This window comes from Podarcis vaucheri (assembly GCF_965113315.1).
Source record: "Podarcis vaucheri genome assembly, chromosome: 8".
Lineage (NCBI taxonomy): Eukaryota > Metazoa > Chordata > Lepidosauria > Squamata > Lacertidae > Podarcis > Podarcis vaucheri.
In genome coordinates this window covers 9,151,640-9,168,197 of record NC_138766.1, presented here as the reverse complement: position 1 = coordinate 9,168,197, position 16,558 = coordinate 9,151,640, and the positions used below count along the sequence as shown (strand labels likewise).

The following is a 16,558-nucleotide window of genomic DNA, read 5'->3' as shown; positions in this document are numbered from 1 at the left end:
AAGTTTCCCCCCGGGCTCGGCTCGGGGAGCAGCGCTGCTCCCCCCCGGCTCCCCTTCGCCCTCCCGGCTCTCTCTGCCACCCACTGGAGACCCCCCTCACCTGCCAAGTCCGGAGCGCCGGTGGAAGTTGCATGCATGCATGCAGGGCACCGCGTTGCCATTGCATTGCACTGCACTCCATGCAACGCCTGCACGCATGCATTGCCTTGTACGCCCGCCAAGGGGTCTCCCCGCGGTCCGATGTGTCCCCTCCGGCGCGGATGCAGCATTGCAAAAATAAAAAACCCCCGACGCAGCCCTACCTGGGGGGCAGCCTCCGCCTCCGCCGCTCCGCCTCCGCGGGGATCCCCGGGCTCCATCCTGCCGCCCGATCTCCGTGGGGGCGCAGGCAGGCTGCGCGGGGTCTGCGCGGAAGAGCCCCTGCCCGCCCGGCCGCCGCCGCTGCGCTCATTCCATGGCCGGGAGAAGAGCGCTTCAAACAAAACGCCCGGGCCGCCAGGCCACGCTGGGAAACGTAGTTTGTGCACCCCGCGCGGGCGCGTAGCCCAAGGGCGAGGGGACTACGGATCCCGGCAGCCCCCGCGCCGGGGACGGAGGGGGAGAGGCCGGGTGCAGGGATGGAGGGATGGGTGGGCGAGCGAGTGAGTGAGTGGCAGCCGCCAAGCCTTGGCCGAGAGCCAGGAAGGGCCTCCCCGGAGGAGGAGGAGGGAGGCGCAGAGCGGGAGGGAGGGAGGGAACCCCAGGGGTCATCTAGTGACGGCGCCCCAATTGAAAATTTGACTTTAAAAAAAAAAATCTTTCGAATTTTTTAATTTTTCCCGCGGCACACCAGGCAACATCTCGCGGCACACTAGTGTGCCGCGGAACAGTGGTTGGGAAACACTGGCCTAACCGCAACCTTACAACCTTACCTTGTGACGATTTGCTACACAGTAGCAAAAACCAAATGGCCCCAGCCAATCAGCCAGATGGACAAAATTCCTACCGGGCCCCTGCCCCAAGAGCAGACGACCCCATGACAGGCATAGCAAGGTCAAAGCGAACAATCCTAATTCTAGGGAGGGGGGACGGGCAATCCGATGCACGGGCGAAAAGAGGAAGCCCTAGCCTCGTGCAAGGAGTTTTAGCATTTCTGGCTGTCAATCAACAAATGGCAACATTAACTGCTTCCCAACGACAAGGGAAGCCCCAGTCGCATTAGTGGCCAACGGTCAATTAGCCCGCCCAACAACTTTGGAGTGTCCTGGCGGCCCCCACTGTAACACGTGCTCTCCATGAAGGAGAATACGCTTTGCTCTCCTCACTTCCCAACACAGTGGGCTGCTTGCCAAGGGGGATTGGGGAAGCAAGGGGTACTGCGCCAAGGTCCCTGCACCTCAGCGCTTCCTGCAGCGACCTGCTCTGTTGGCGTGCTTGGCACAAGTTATTGATAATGGCAGTTGTCCAAAAGGGTTGACGCAGCTGTGCCAACTTCTCCCCTCCCAGCAACAGCACCCTGACCCTAGAAAGCCAGTTCTGAAACTCGGGGTGTATGTGTCCCCCCCCCCCCGTGAAACAGGCATTTCATTAGGCGACTGGAAGGGGAATCTTCTGCACCACGGCATATACGTACTCAGATCTCTTTGGTTCAGAACCTCAGGGGTTGTATCCAGCGTTAAGTCTTCTTCAGAGTAAACCCATTGAAAATAATGGCTAATTTAGATCCATTAATTTCTGTGACTATTTTGAGTGCAACTTAGTTTGATATGACCGTAATAGTTTTCAAAATGGGTTGTGTGGGTGGGGAAGCAGTGAATATGGTACAGTCAAACCTCAGTTCCTGAAAGCCTTCATTTTGGAATGTTTCGACTCCCAAACGCCGAAAACCCGGAAGTAAGTGTTCCGGTTTTCGAACATTTTTCGGAAGCTGAACACGGCTTCTGCTTGAGTGCAGGAAGTTTCAGCCACTCAGAAGCCATGCCTTGGTTGTCAAGCATTTTGAAAGTCAAACGGGCTTCTGGAATGGATTACATTCAACAACCAAGGTTTGACTGTAGTGAATTTGGAAGAAAAGTGACATGCTTATTTCCCTGTCTCCGTTGCCCCCATTTTGACCTTTAAAACACTCCGCTGCAGGTAGCTATGCCTCACCAGTGGTTAGAAGGAAATCTTCCTGTCAGTGCCAAATGTGCAGTTTGTGACAAGACCTGTGGCAGCGTCCTGCGACTGCAAGATTGGAAGTGCCTTTGGTGTAAAACGATGGTGAGTTCAGATTGTACAGGTCTCTTTCCCTCAAAACAGTCTCCTAGAATGTTCTCATAATTTTTGGGTTGCTTTTGTCTGTTTCGAGAGACAATGGAGTTTGCCTCTGGAGGGTGAAGCCAAATCACTGCGTTCTCAGTATTGAAGTGGCTTCCCCTGGGCGCAAGCCTGTGCAGTGTGTCTGGAGACCCTGGGCTGCCCAGGCGACAAGACCCCCCCCTTTCAGCCTTGCTGATGGGGTCCAAAGGAAACGAGAGCAAGACGTTTGACACCAGCTTGGCTGCTGGAAGGAGGCGTACAAGGCGCCATCCAACCCTAGGGACTCCTGACTCATATTGGCAAATAAATTTTAGTAGCAAAAATGAAACCCTGAATATTTTTAAAATATCAGAATAAGCTGTTATTTAGAAACTGTACGTCAAACTGTGCAATTTGTGACACAGAAAGGTCAACATATTCCATTAGCCATTTGGTTTTTTTCTTTGTAGCTTCTGTGCAGTCCTGTGATTTTGATTTATTCTTTTGACCTCACTTTTCTGCCCATGGATAGATAAAGCAGTATACATGTTTAATGAAAGATGTTAAGATATAAATACAAACCATCATCATAGAAGAAGAAGAAGAGTTTGTATTTGATATCCCGCTTTATCACTACCCGAAGGAGTCTCAAAGCGGCTGCATATAAAACACCTAAAGCCAAAAACTTTCTACAGCGGTATTCCCTAACTTGGTGCCTTCCAGGGATCAAGTTGGGAAAGACTGCTTTAGGCCTTTTACTAAGGAACTTGTCCTGCCCTCACCCATCCGCTTCCAGAGAAGAGTCTTCACTATCTGAATGTGCGTAGAGCATTGGGGCAGCTTTTGGCTCACTGCTTTTCTGACTACAGTGGAAGCCACAGGTCTGCAAAGTTTAACTTGTTCCACTGCATCCATTTTCTCAGTGCCCAACCCTCTCCCTAGGATCTGATGGAAGCGAGTAAGAGCCAGCACCATCCGTGTAGCCATGCTGCTTCAGCCGAAACCTCCAGATAACTTACCCGAGCAGCTTCATGGAGACGTTAAGGAACATGTCACGCAGGATAGAGTTCTGTGGAAGCCCCTGGGCCAATACACCACCTCCTTTTATGCATGCACAAGGATTAGGTGGTGGAACACTCGCGCTTTGCATTCCTTCCTAAAATTGACTTTAGAAAGTCCTTGTGGTACTTCTTGCCTTCTTCCCGGAACATAAAAACTGTAGGAATGGCTTGGAAACTGTAGGAATGGCTCAGGAAAGAACACCAAGTGTTTCCATGGAAGGTCTCACTTTGATGCCAACCTTCACTCTTTTCTATGAATTAGCCAAGCAGGAAGAGTGAAAAGGGTCATTCCTTGGCATCTCCAATTAGGGTGGGAAAGACTCCTGGAAAGCCACTTACATTATATGTAGACAGTCCTGAGCCAGATTTACCCAATGGTTTTAATAGGTAGAAGAAGAAGAGGAAGAGGAAGAGGAGGAGGAGGAGGAGGAGGAGGAAGAAGAAGAAGAAGAAGAAGAAGAAGAAGAAGAAGAAGAAGAAGAAGAAGAAGAATTTACTGCTTACAATATTTTTCGCTCTACAAGACGCACCAGACCACAAGACACACCTAGTTTTTGGAGGAGGAAAACAAGAAAAAAAATATTCTGAATCTCAGAAGCCAGAACAGCAAGAGGGATCGCTACGCAGTGAAAGCAGCAATCCCTCTTGCTGTTCTGGCTTCTGGGATAGCTGCGCAGCCTGCATTCGCTCCATAAGACGCACACACATTTCCCCTTACTTTTTAGGAGGGAAAAAGTGAGTCTTATAGAGCAAAAAATACGGTATATGTAAGCTGCCCAGCCACTCTGGGCAGCTTCCAACAAATCAAAACATTAAACCCAGTAAAACATCAAAGATTAAAAACTTCCTTATTTCACCTGTATTATTTGATATTTTACAACTTGCCCTTTTCTGCCAGGTATTTCTTGCTTTTAAAATGCATGTGTTATTTGTGGTCTCGCCTCCAGGCTGGCATGTAAGTGACAGCGCTCTTCTCAAGGGCTCCCTAATTAGACCTCTGAAATGTTCCCAGAGGGTCCTCTGTGCAGGGACAGAACGCGTCTGTGATGCTGCTCAGACGGCCACTCCAGACCAGCAGTGACTAGTTAGCAATCTGTTTTTGCACTGAGTATTCATGATGCTCCGACTGGACTGCTATACATACATGGAAGGCTTGATGGGCCAGAAATTGTCCAGGCGTGGTGTGGCTTTGTCACTTGGGAATAGAGCACACCTTTATTTTTATATCTTTCCTTGAAAAATGAATGTTTCTGTTACAATACTCAGGAGTATGCTTGCTGCCATAACATTAAGGCTGCATGTACTATATTGATGGTCCATTGCTTGTTCATTTTCCCCCCTCCAGGTGCACACGGCATGCAGAGATTTGTTTCCTCGCAAGTGTCCACTTGGCCAGTGCAAAGTATCCATTATTCCACCTACAGCACTGAACAGCATAGACTCTGATGGTATGGCAGGTCCATTAATATAATTCTTCGTGACACGCTTTGCAAATAAGATTGAGTGTAAAGGCTTTGCACAAGGCAGTTGTGCTGATTGGGACTGGAGAGAGGATGCTGCTGCCTATTGCAATTTTATAAGGTCTACGAATAGGACCAGGGACTCTTCTCCTTGTGTTAGCTCAGCACAAGTACAGAATATTAAAATGGTGCTGAGGTCCTCCGTCAACAGATATGCATACAGCTTTGCTATCTCACCCAGCCACCATGGAATGCCCTGGCAAAACTGGGCAGTTCTTGAGATCTCTTTCCAATTATGCGCTCAGGCCCTATCTGTCTGTCTGTCTGTCTGTCTGTCTGTCTGTCTGTCTGTCTGTCTATCTATCTATACTTGCCCCGCCCATCTGGCTGGGTTTCCCCAGCCACTCTGGGCGACTTCCAACAAAGATTTAAAAATACATTAAAATGTCACACATTAAAAACTTCCCTAAACAGGGCTGCCTTCAGATGCCTTCTAAATGTCAGGTAGTTGTTTATCTCTTTGACATCTGATGGGAGGGTGTTCCACAGGGCGGGCGCCACTACCGAGAAGGCCCTCTGCCTGGTTCCCTATAACCTCACTTCTCACAGTGAAGGAACCCCCAGAAGGCCCTCAGTGCTGGACCTCTGTGTCTGGGCAGAACGATGGGGGTGGAGACGCTCCTTCAGGTATACTGAGCAGAGGCTGTTTAGAGCTTTAAAGGTCAGCACCAACGCCTTGAACGGTGCTCAGAAACGTACTAGCAACCAATGTAGGTCTTTCAGGACCGGTGTTTATGGTCTCAGCAGCCGCTCCCAGTCACCAGTCTAGCTGCCGCATTCTGGTCCATAGACAGAAAGGGAAAAGAACAGAAAAGGGACAGTGAGTTGGATCCAGTGATTCAACTGGTATGTTTCTACTCACAGAAAGGGCACTCCGTGCTAAGGAAGTGGGAGGATTTTTGCTGGTTTCCTCTGCCCACCCCCATCTGCTCCAGAGAGCAGCTTGGGAAGACCAAAAGATACAGACTTAAGAAGAAGATGCTGACTATCTAGCCAGTACCATGAGGTAAGAAGAAGAAGAGGAGTTTGGATTTGATATCCCGCTTTATCGCTACCCGAAGGAGTCTCAAAGCGGCTAACATCCTCCTTTCCCTTCCTCCCCCACAATAAACACTCTGTGAGGTGAGTGGGGCTGAGAGACTTCAAAGAAGTGTGACTGGCCCAAGGTCATCCAGCAGCTGCATGTGGAGGAGCGGAGAATTGAACCCGGTTCCCCAGATTACGAGACTACCGCTCTGAACCACTACACCACACTGGCTCTTTTTACTCCTTGTGTCCGTAATAAATCAATTCATTCATTTATTCAGTCCCCGGGCTGCCTCACGAGGTGTGCGTGCGAAATACTTATTGACCCGAAGGGTAATCGTGACTCGTGTTCTTTTATTTAGGAGGTGTTTTAAGCTGAGAAAAACTGGCGGCCTTTCAGGTCAAGCAACAAATCTAAATATTTGCTAAAATTTTCAAACCTCCCATTCATAGAGTGAGGAGGTGATTTTTCACGGAGTCTGCCTGTTTCATTTTCATTCCCTCAGTCTGTTCTGGAGGATTGGAGGTTGAAGGGTATAAGAAGATGGCACAGGGGGAAAGAGGAATCTGTGAAAATCATTTCTCTTCCTCTCTATTTAGTGGGCACATCATTCTGCAATTGGAAGAGCCTACTCTGGGTCCAATCCATCCTTTCTTAACCACTTACAAACTCAACGCTACAGTACAATAAAAGCAACACAACCCTGCCCACAGACATGTAGTCTAAGTGACCTCCAAGTTTACTTGGGAATAAACGCAATAGTGTTTAATTTTGAGTAGACTGTACTTTTAGTGGATTAGCTGAATCTTGAAGAATAAGTGGGGGGTGGTTGTCATTGGACTTTGTGTAAAGGTAAAGGGACCCCTGACCATTAGGTCCAGTCGTGACCGATTCTGGGGTTGCGGTGCTCATCTTACTTTATTGGCCGAGGGAGCCGGCGTACAGCTTCCGGGTCATGTGACCAGCATGACAAAGCCACTTCTGGCAAACCAGAGCAGCGCATGGAAACACCGTTTACCTTCCTGCCAGAGCAGTACCTATTTATCTACTTGCACTTTGATGTGCTTTCGAACTGCTAGGTTGGCAGGAGCAGGGACCAAGCAATGGGCGCTCATCCCATCGCGGGGATTCAAACCGCCAACCTTCTGATCGGCAAGTCCTAGGCTCTGTGGTTTAACCCACAGCGCCACTCGCGTCCCTGGACTTTGTGTAGTACATTGCAAATATATGCATCACCTATTACATTTTGAAGGCTTCACAATGCAGATGTTTCCAGCAGATGTTCACTTTCTGTTTGTAATGGCAATTTGAAATTGATAGCTAAATTAGCAGAAATATCACCATTATTATATTGTAAGGAAATGACTCCCATCGTTAGGGCTGCCGGCCTATTGGCACATTTCAGAACATGCACAAATACCAAGCGGAATTATATATAATCCCTTACCCTTTTAGTGTTATAATTGGGGGAGGGGGTATAATAGGATTCACGAGCACTTGGGATCTCATAGGTCCATTATACACTTGGATTTAGTCATTCTTTCTTTAAATGGATTTTGGAATTTAGTCATGAACAGCTGAGCGTGTTGTGTGTCCATTGGGACCTGAATGCGATTTTCACGGCAATAATGTCCATTAGCATGATTTAAGAAGAGCTTTTTGCTCAGGTTGCTGGAGCTATTTAGATAATCACAATCTTTGGGAACTTTAATGAAGGTTAACAAAGGCTGTTTTCCCCCTCTCTGGCTGCTTTTTGGTGCCAAAAACGGCTATTTAGTAGTTGCCAGAGGCTGGCATGGCTATACTTGTTTCCCAACATCCTTTGCTTTTTACTGGAAAGAAACCAGAAATAAAAATCTCCCTCTGCCCCCATTGGTGAGTTTTTGTCGTGACCCAGATGGCTTCTGAATTTAAAAGCAACAAAAGGAGTTCTTTTAAAAGAACAATGCCTTTCTAGTCTTAATCTGATGTGCACCAGCTACAGTCTTGCTTAAAATGTATATAGGAAGTGCAGTGTAAGCGATGGAAGTCAATCAATGAAGTTTTATTAGTATTTTCATATTGAGATATTTGTAGAATAAACTTGGGAGAAATTCTTCCACTTTTCTTCTTTTTTTCTCTTTATTTTTCTTTCTTTTCTTCTTTTCTTCTTTCTCTTTTGTTCCTTTTTTCATGTATATGTGCTTATTTGAAATGTGTATGTATTTGCAATATTTTGCTTATATTTTGTAACAATTATGTTAAATAAACAATATATTTTTTAAAAAAAATAATGTGCACCACCACCCAGCTCAACCAAAGAGGTCCAAAATCAGTTGTCTAGAGGCATCTCTGGCACAGTGAGAGTGCAGGGAGTGGCTCTCCTGATTTCTCTATGCTTCTGCCACTGTCTGAACCCACAGCAGATCTGCAAGCTCTTCTTCAATACAAGAGCTAACAGAACAAAAGGTTGCCGCTCTTGCCTCTCAGATGCTTTGCTGTAGAGTAATTTACTTCTGTCTCACTTGTGGCTTTCACTTGTGCACTTACCCTGAACACTTTAATCAGCTAATTCCCAACCCTCCTATTGTCTTTAATTAGTATGGGGACAATTAGACCTTTTCAAAGTCGGAGCTAAGTGAGAATTGGCTTTTTAGAGTGGATATTTGTTTGTTTTGTCCGCTAACTGGTGATCCTGTTGGAAGAATGGGAGTCACTTGGTTCCTTCAACCATATTTACATCATTTTACTCCTTCCTTTGTTTACAGGATTCTGGAAAGCCACCTGTCCACCGTCTTGTGCCAGTCCTCTGTTGGTTTTTGTCAATTCAAAGAGCGGAGACAATCAGGGTGTAAAATTTCTCCGACGATTCAAGCAGTCGCTAAATCCAGCTCAGGTGTTTGATCTAATGAATGGAGGGCCTCATTTAGGGTAAGGAGTTTTGCTTTCCACCCACTGTTAGTCCTGGACAGGGTCATTGCAAAATTGGTACATTTAAATCGAACTTTATTCTGCTAGAGTTCACCATATCAGATTGTTGTATTATTGGAGAATTACAAAGCATCCAGTAGTTTCTTCTTCTGAGAAACATGCAGGTTGCCTAGAGAAGTTACCAGACAAGAACTTTCTCCAAGGAACAGACTCTCCTTCCTTGGAAGTTTTTAAGCAGAGCTTGGATGGCCATCTGTCATTGATGTTTGAGGCTTTAGCTCCCTGTTACAAGTTTGGCTTTGGTTTGCTAAATTACTTTTGGGGAGCTGTCCGGGCCATTTAGGGAGATAGCCACTGGCTCCCAATGACCCTTGCAAATTTTAAGCAGGGGTGGGTGGGAATCCAACCGGTTTAACTTGCAAAGAAAAGAAGCAGAGAGGCTCTGTGCATATTTCACATCAGCTCATTGTATTTCCATCCCATGGCCATGCACTGCTTCCTCAGTCCCTTCTGCCTCTTGCTGATGACCTCATGCTATTTAATCACATGTGCGCCATACCTGTCACCTGTTTTATTCTTCTAAAATGTCTATCGAGCTGCTATTCAGCTGGCAAACTAATATTCTGTGTTCTTGTGCAGAGAATTATTATTATTATTTGTTGAATTTATATACCACCCTATACCCAGGGACACGGGTGGTGCTGTGGATTAAACCACAGAGCCTAGGACTTGCCGATCAGAAGGTTGGCGGTTCGAATCCCCGCAACGGGGTGAGCTCCCTTTGCTCGGTCTCAGATCCTGCCAACCTAGCAGTTCGAAAGCACACCATTGCAAGTAGATAAATAGGTACCATTGTGGTGGGAAGGTAAATGGCGTTTCCGTGCGCTGCTCTGGTTCGTCAGAAGTGGCTTAGTCATGCTGGCCACATGACCCGGAAGCTGTACGCCAGTTCCCTTGGCCAGTAAAGTGAGATGAGCGCTGCAACCCCAGAGTTGGTCACGACTGGACCTAATGGTCAGGGGCCCTTTACCTTTACCTTTCATACCTGGGGGTCTCAGGGCAGTTCACAGAAGGGAGTGGCCCCTCCAATAATTCACCAGTGCCTTTAAGGGCTTTCTAGAGTTTAATCACCTCTGAAGGGGACTGGTTATTCTGGCTTGTGGATAATTCTGCAGAAAACAGAGTGCCCCCTCCAAGGATACAGAATGTGACCAGTTAGCCAGCTAAATAGCACTTCAACAGATGCTGTTTTCTGGAAGATAGCTGGTATCAGCAAATCTGTGGGTGGTAAAGGGACCCCTGACCATTAGGTCCAGTCACGGACCACTCTGGGCTTGTGGCGCTCATCTCGCTTTATTGGCCAAGGGAACCTGTGTACAGCTTCTGGGTCATGTGGCCAGCATGACTAAGCCGCTTCTGGCAAACCAGAGCAGCACACGGAAACGGCGTTTACCTTCCCACCAGAGTGGTACCTATTGATCTACTTGCACTTTGACGTGCTTTCGAACTGCTAGGTTGGCAGGGAGCTCACCCCAGTGTTGGGATTCGAGCCGCCGACCTTCTGATCGGCAAGCCCTAGGCTCTGAGGTTTAACCCACAGTGCCACCCGCATCCCATTCTATGGGTGATACCCATCCTTAATCCTACCCTGAATACACCCAGCGACGATAATGGGCATAACTAACTTGGGGTCGTTAAGAAGATGAGAGAACCAAGGCAGTCAAAATCTCCTTGTTTGCATGGGGGTTGCATTCTAGGTCATTGTTGGTGTCAGCAGTTGTGTGCAAACCCGTTCTGCCACCACTCTGTTCCGCCCCCTTCCGGGGCAAAAAAAGGGGGCATGTCAGTGGGCAAAGCAGTCGCTGCCTGTACTGTTGATCCAGCAATAGAGCAGAATAGCACGTTTACCCTGTTTCCAACGACGCACTTCAGGTCCTGTATACCTGAAGGAGCGTCTCCACCCCCATCATTCAGCCTGGACACTGAGTCCAGCTCCGAGGGCCTTCTGGTGGTTCCTTCACTGCAAGTAGTGAGGTTACAGGGAACCAGACAGAAGGCCTTCTCGGTAGTGGCACCTAACCTGTGGAATGCCCTCACAGCAGATGTCAAGGCAATAAGCAACTATCCTCCTTTTAAAAGACATCTGAAGGCAGCCCTGTTTAGGGAAGTTTTTAATGTTTAATGCTGTATTGTTTTTAACATTCAGTTGGAAGCCGCCCAGAGTGGCTGGGGAAACCCAGCCAGATAGGTGGGGTATAAATAAATTATTATTATTATTATTATTATTATTATTATTATTATTATTATTAAATTCCATGCTTTCTTCACATGAAGAGGGATTGCTACTGGAGGAATCCTATTTTGAGGGGTTTGGTCTTGGAGCAGCCCTCACTTTCATTGCAATAATGCCACCAACATATTTGGTTAGTGCTTGTAGACCAAAAACTGCTGGTTTGGATCTGTTATTTAGCGATCTTTGCTAAATGCCAGAACTTTGAAAAAGGGGAAGCAATCAGTTTTTGCCACCTGAATTATTTTTTTAAAGCAACAAGTTATTTCCCATAAAATTTCCAGAAGGATAGACATGATTGCAGGAAAATCAATTGAAGACAAACAGATTTGTAATGGCAGCTTTTGTGGGCTTGAGTCCACGAAAACTTGTGCTAATAACAAATACTTAGTCTTTGGCGCTCTTGGTTGTTCCCCTCTTCTGAAAATCTGCATAATTTACTGTCAACAGCTAACACTGTCATTGTTGTGAATGTTTATATTGTACCTCCTTGTGGATTTGAACACAGACAATGCATTCTCTTTCAGTCTACGGTTATTTCAGAAGTTTGACAATTTCCGAATCCTAGTGTGTGGAGGAGATGGAAGCGTTGGCTGGGTATTGTCTGAAATTGATAAACTCAACTTACACAAACAGGTGCGTATTAGTTTCTTCTTATTGAGGAGGAAAGAAAGAGTGAGGTGGGTTTTTAAGAAACTAGAAAATAAAACAAAAGTGAAGAAAAACAAAACCCCACAAATATAGGCCTGTAAGTTGACTTTAAACAGAATATTTCTTATTTCGTTTAGTGTCATTTGGGAGTGCTACCCCTGGGTACAGGAAATGACCTTGCCCGTGTCCTTGGCTGGGGAGGGTCTTGTGATGACGACACACAGCTTCCTCAAATTTTGGAGAAGTTGGAACGAGCTAGCACCAAAATGTTAGACAGGTAAGTAAGCATCTCCTTCCTCTCCCCTACCCCAATTAATGTCATTCATAAGCAGTGCCGGATTTACATATAAACTAAACAAGCTATAGCTTAGGGCCCCACTCTCTTCCCAAAAAATTAAAGGGAAAAAAACCTGGATGTACATTTCCAAAAAAAACACACAAAAAAACAAATAAAATAAAACCTACAGTGTTGTGTCGGCTCCTATGATGTAATAGCTATGATGTAATAGGCTCCTGCTAGCCCGCTCCCTAAAATATCAGTGGTTTGCTCATTTCTGTATATAGAGTGCCTACATTCTGCATGTGCAAATGGCTTTAGATACCTATTAGGTCCATAAATTACCATACAGTGGTACCTCGGGTTACATACGCTTCAGGTTACAGACTCCGCTAACACAGAACTATTGCTTCAGGTTAAGAACTTTGCTTCAGGATGAGAACAGAAATCATGCTCCGGCGACGCTGCGGCAGCAGGAGGCCCCATTAGCTAAAGTGGTGCCTCAGGTGAAGAACAGTTTCAGGTTAAGAACAGATCTCTGGAATGAATTAAGTACCACTGTATAGCATATATTCAACACAAAAAACAGCGACAATTTGCTGTTGACGAAGGACAGCTGGACATATAAAGGGCCCCATTACCTTCAGTAGCTTTGGGCCTCATCAAACCTAAATCCGGCCCTGTTCATAAGGGTTGAATTACCTTTGAGTGACTATTTCTTCTTCTTCCAATGCGAATACAAATTGATTTTGCTGTGCGAATTTGGTTCTTTGCATGTTGTTTGATCACCTGGATATATGGCACTTTTTTCAGGTGGAGCATAATGTCTTACGAATTGAAACTGCCATCAAAGCAGTCTATTCTTCCTGTTACGCCAGAAGAGGAGTCTGAGGAATGTCAGGTGAATATAGGTTTTGGGATGTGATTAAATTGTAGAGCTGGAAAAAGTGAAATATAATTAAAGCTATCCTAGGTATGTCTACTCAGAGGTAAAATCCCATTGCTTTCACCAGGGCTTAATTTCAGATACGTCTGCAAAGGATTGCATAAAAAAACTAGGATGGTGGTAAAAACCCTTCAGCTGAAGCTTGAGATCAGGCTCGTATGTTGCAGCTTATTTCAATAGAGTTTTGTTTAAAAATTCCATTGGTGTAACATGGCGAGTCCCCACACGCTGCACTAAACCGGTGCAGCGCGGTGCAGGGACTCACTTCATCACTGCTGAAAATCACGTCTGCACATGCTCAGACGCCGAAAACCGTATCTGTGCAGACGCAGATATCGAAAATCGAGTCTGCACAGACACAGACGCCAGAAATCACAGCCATGCATGCTCATGTGCGTGCGTGTGATCTGGCCCACGGAGGGATCTCCGCTGGAGTGAACTAGCCCAGGCGAGGTAAACCTTGCCACCCCTGGTCTAACCACTACCTATACAATGCCAGCTTTACATTTGTTGCAAAAACAAAGGCTGCTTATTTGAAGTGCCTGTCACTTCATTTTGAGAAAGTCTACAATACAATCAAGTATTAGAATCGGACTGTAATCTGAAGACTTCCCATAATCCTCAATTGCTCAGCAGTTTGACTGATTAAATCATTACAAACAAACAAACAAAAAACAAACAAACAATTGCATAAATACAGGCAGGTATTAAGTGTTCGGAATTAAATTCTCCCTCTCTCTGAATATCTCTGAATTTCATTTTTTATTTACACAGCACTATGGGGTTTCATCTATGAATCTATGGAATAGTCTTAGGTGATCATACTATAATCATAAAATTGATCTATTACATTGTTCTGTATATTAATAGAACAGTATTAAAAGAATAAGTGCTAATACCTCAAACTGAGATTAGCTTTTCTCAGCATGGTATAAACTTCATCAGATAGGCAGGAACGCTTGGTGCTGACAGAATCATCAGAGGGTGTGACATCGAATTCCTCTTTTGCCTATGCCTCACTAGATTGCGGCTTGCATATTTTTTCAAACCGAACTATTATAATTTTCCCTAGTTCACCATTTTATGTTGGAGTTAAGACTGAGAGCGTTCTTAGGCTAAGAAAATCAATAACCGCAGATACATCTAGCATTACTGTATAGAAGGCATCTTTGGTGGATGCAGAAGGGGATCTGCCTGTGTGAGATTTGTTTTTTTACTTCAGCACAATCACAGGTAGAACATGAATAATTATTTCTTAATTTTTAGATGTCTATGTACGAAGATTCAGTTGCTGCTCACCTGGCTAAGATCCTCGATTCTGATCAGCACTCTGTTGTCATATCATCGGCCAAGTAAGTTAAAAAAAAACGTGCACGTCATAATATAGCGTAGAGCAGTTTTGTGTTACATCTTTTTTAATATGCATGCAAGCATGAACGTTTACTTGCACACTCAAATTTGGACTCTTGCCCAATTCAGATGTTACATGCAAGGGTGCTGCAGGCGCAAGAGCAAAGTTAGGGCTCCGCGACGCTTCAGGGTAGATGTGGAATTGTGATTTCTGCTTGTGGCAGAGTGCTTGTACAACAGGGCATCACAACAAGCTGTGATGAACCTTGGCTGACAAAAGAATGTCAGGCTCAGTAGAACTGTGGGTTAAACCACAGAGCCTAGGACTTGCTGATAAGAAGGTCGGCAGTTCGAATCCCCGCGACGGGGTGAGCTCCCGTTGCTTGGTCCCAGCTCCTGCCAACCTCGCAGTTCGAAAGCACGTCAAAGTGCAAGTAGAAAAATAGGTACCGCTCCAGCGGGAAGGTAAATGGTGTTTCTGTGCACTGCTCTGGTTCGCCAGAAGCAGCTTAGTCATGCTGGCCACATGACCCAGAAGCTGTACGCCGGCTCCCTTGGCCAATAAAGCAAGATGAGCGCCACAACCCCAGAGTCGGTCACAACAGGACCTAATGGTCAGGGGTCCCTTTACCTTTACCTATATGCCCCAAAGAGGATTCCTTTGGCTTCAGTTGTGTACAGTTGTGGTTCCAGCATCACCTACCGATCTTGAGTTTCACCTTTTCTGTATTCTCTTCCACACACACACACACACACACACACACACACACTGCCCCTAAGTCTCATGCTGCCACTGTGCAGGGAGAAGGGTCATTTGAGAAGGTGGCAGTGGTCTGGAGTCTTCCCTTTGGTCATTCTTGGGTGGTGTCCTTGTGAAGACAAAGGAACCCCTTCACTCCTCTCCCTGGCTCCCCACCACAAGGGGTCTGGCCGCAAGAAATATGGCAAGCAGGTAAGGGAGCAGGAACCCAGATGCGCATGGGCTGTGAAATCTCAGGGCCTTTTCTTGTGTGATAGAAAATGCATGGCTGTTAGGCTCTAAATGGATGTTCATTGGGAACAGTGAAACTATATTACTGCCTCAAACAGAACTGATATTCCAACATCACCCCTTCCCTTTCTCTTTGCCTTGGCGTTTCTGTCTCTTTCATAAAAGGATATTGTGTGAAACTGTAAAAGGCTTTGTGGCTAAAATAGGAAAGAGCTGTGACAGACCCATGGAGAACACAGAAGCTGATGCTATGGCCATTAAAGTAAGAATTAAGCTTTCCTTCCTTAAAAAAACCCTCGCTTCAAATGTATCCATGTTAGAAATTTCCCAGTGTTAAGATTTGCTTCTTTGTATAAATTCTCAAAATGATTTTAGTAAAACACCTTTTAGTAAACTCTTGAGTGAAGTCAAGAATTGGTTAAATCTGTAATGTATTTTAAATTGGTTTTACTTTTGGTTTTCCTAAGTTCATTCAGAAGGCAGAGTAAACATTTTTACCCCAAGTTCTAAAACAGCTTTAATGAATACCGATGTTGTACAGTTTATTATTTCTGTGCCCTGGCTTTGGCCTCCTAGAATGCAACAACAACAAAAACGACTTGAGATCCATATTCTTCATGACAGAAAATTTATGAAGGGAAAGAGAGCAGGAAATATCAAAGCTCCTAGTAGGCAACCTTTTGGATGCCTTAGCAAAGTCCCCATAGGGAGGGACCAGTTGTGTGGGGCAGGACAAGCCATACCACCTAAGGGGACACTTGGTTACTCTTTGGGCAGTGACAGAGAAGTGGAAATGTTAATCTGCTGGATGGAGGAGCCTGAAGACCAAATGGCTGTGTAGTCCAGACCTAGGCTTCTCTCTTAACAGAAGCCCTGCTTTCTGCCCAGCAAGGCAGGGCACTTCCCAGTGGAGGTGGCCACCATAAATCATTCAGACCTAAGTAATGAGTGCCACACCAATTTTCCAGTGCTCGTCTCTAATAAAACCGGTGCAGCGGTCAAGGTAGGTCAGGGCAGGGACACTGCTACAGGCCCGCAAACATGAAGACCCAAATCTCACTCGTGTGAGAAGGTTTCGTAACAGGAGAACCTTTCTTTAAACCAGGAGTGGCCTTTTCGAGCCTAAAGGATGCATTGACCGTTGGGTCAGCTCTCTGAGGGTCTTACGCCAGCACTCATACCACAACAGATGTACGCACACAGAGAGACCCACACAGAAACACACACACACAGCATAAACAGTGTCCACACATACAGGGTGCCACATACACGCACA

The 16,558-nt window shown here is 45.9% G+C and overlaps 1 protein-coding gene across 3 annotated transcripts in view; it reads left to right on the top strand.

Moving 5' to 3' along the window:
* DGKH (diacylglycerol kinase eta) overlaps positions 1 to 16,558 on the top strand; it is a 103,163-nt gene that overhangs the window by 51,112 nt on the left and 35,493 nt on the right. For all 3 annotated transcript variants that reach the window (XM_082234218.1, XM_082234217.1, XM_082234219.1), the window contains exons 7-14: positions 2,116 to 2,241; positions 4,666 to 4,768; positions 8,615 to 8,777; positions 11,595 to 11,703; positions 11,856 to 11,995; positions 12,809 to 12,896; positions 14,208 to 14,293; positions 15,448 to 15,544. In XM_082234218.1, coding sequence (XP_082090344.1) covers positions 2,116 to 2,241; positions 4,666 to 4,768; positions 8,615 to 8,777; positions 11,595 to 11,703; positions 11,856 to 11,995; positions 12,809 to 12,896; positions 14,208 to 14,293; positions 15,448 to 15,544 — 912 coding nt within the window. The remainder of the gene's footprint in view (positions 1 to 2,115; positions 2,242 to 4,665; positions 4,769 to 8,614; positions 8,778 to 11,594; positions 11,704 to 11,855; positions 11,996 to 12,808; positions 12,897 to 14,207; positions 14,294 to 15,447; positions 15,545 to 16,558) is intronic.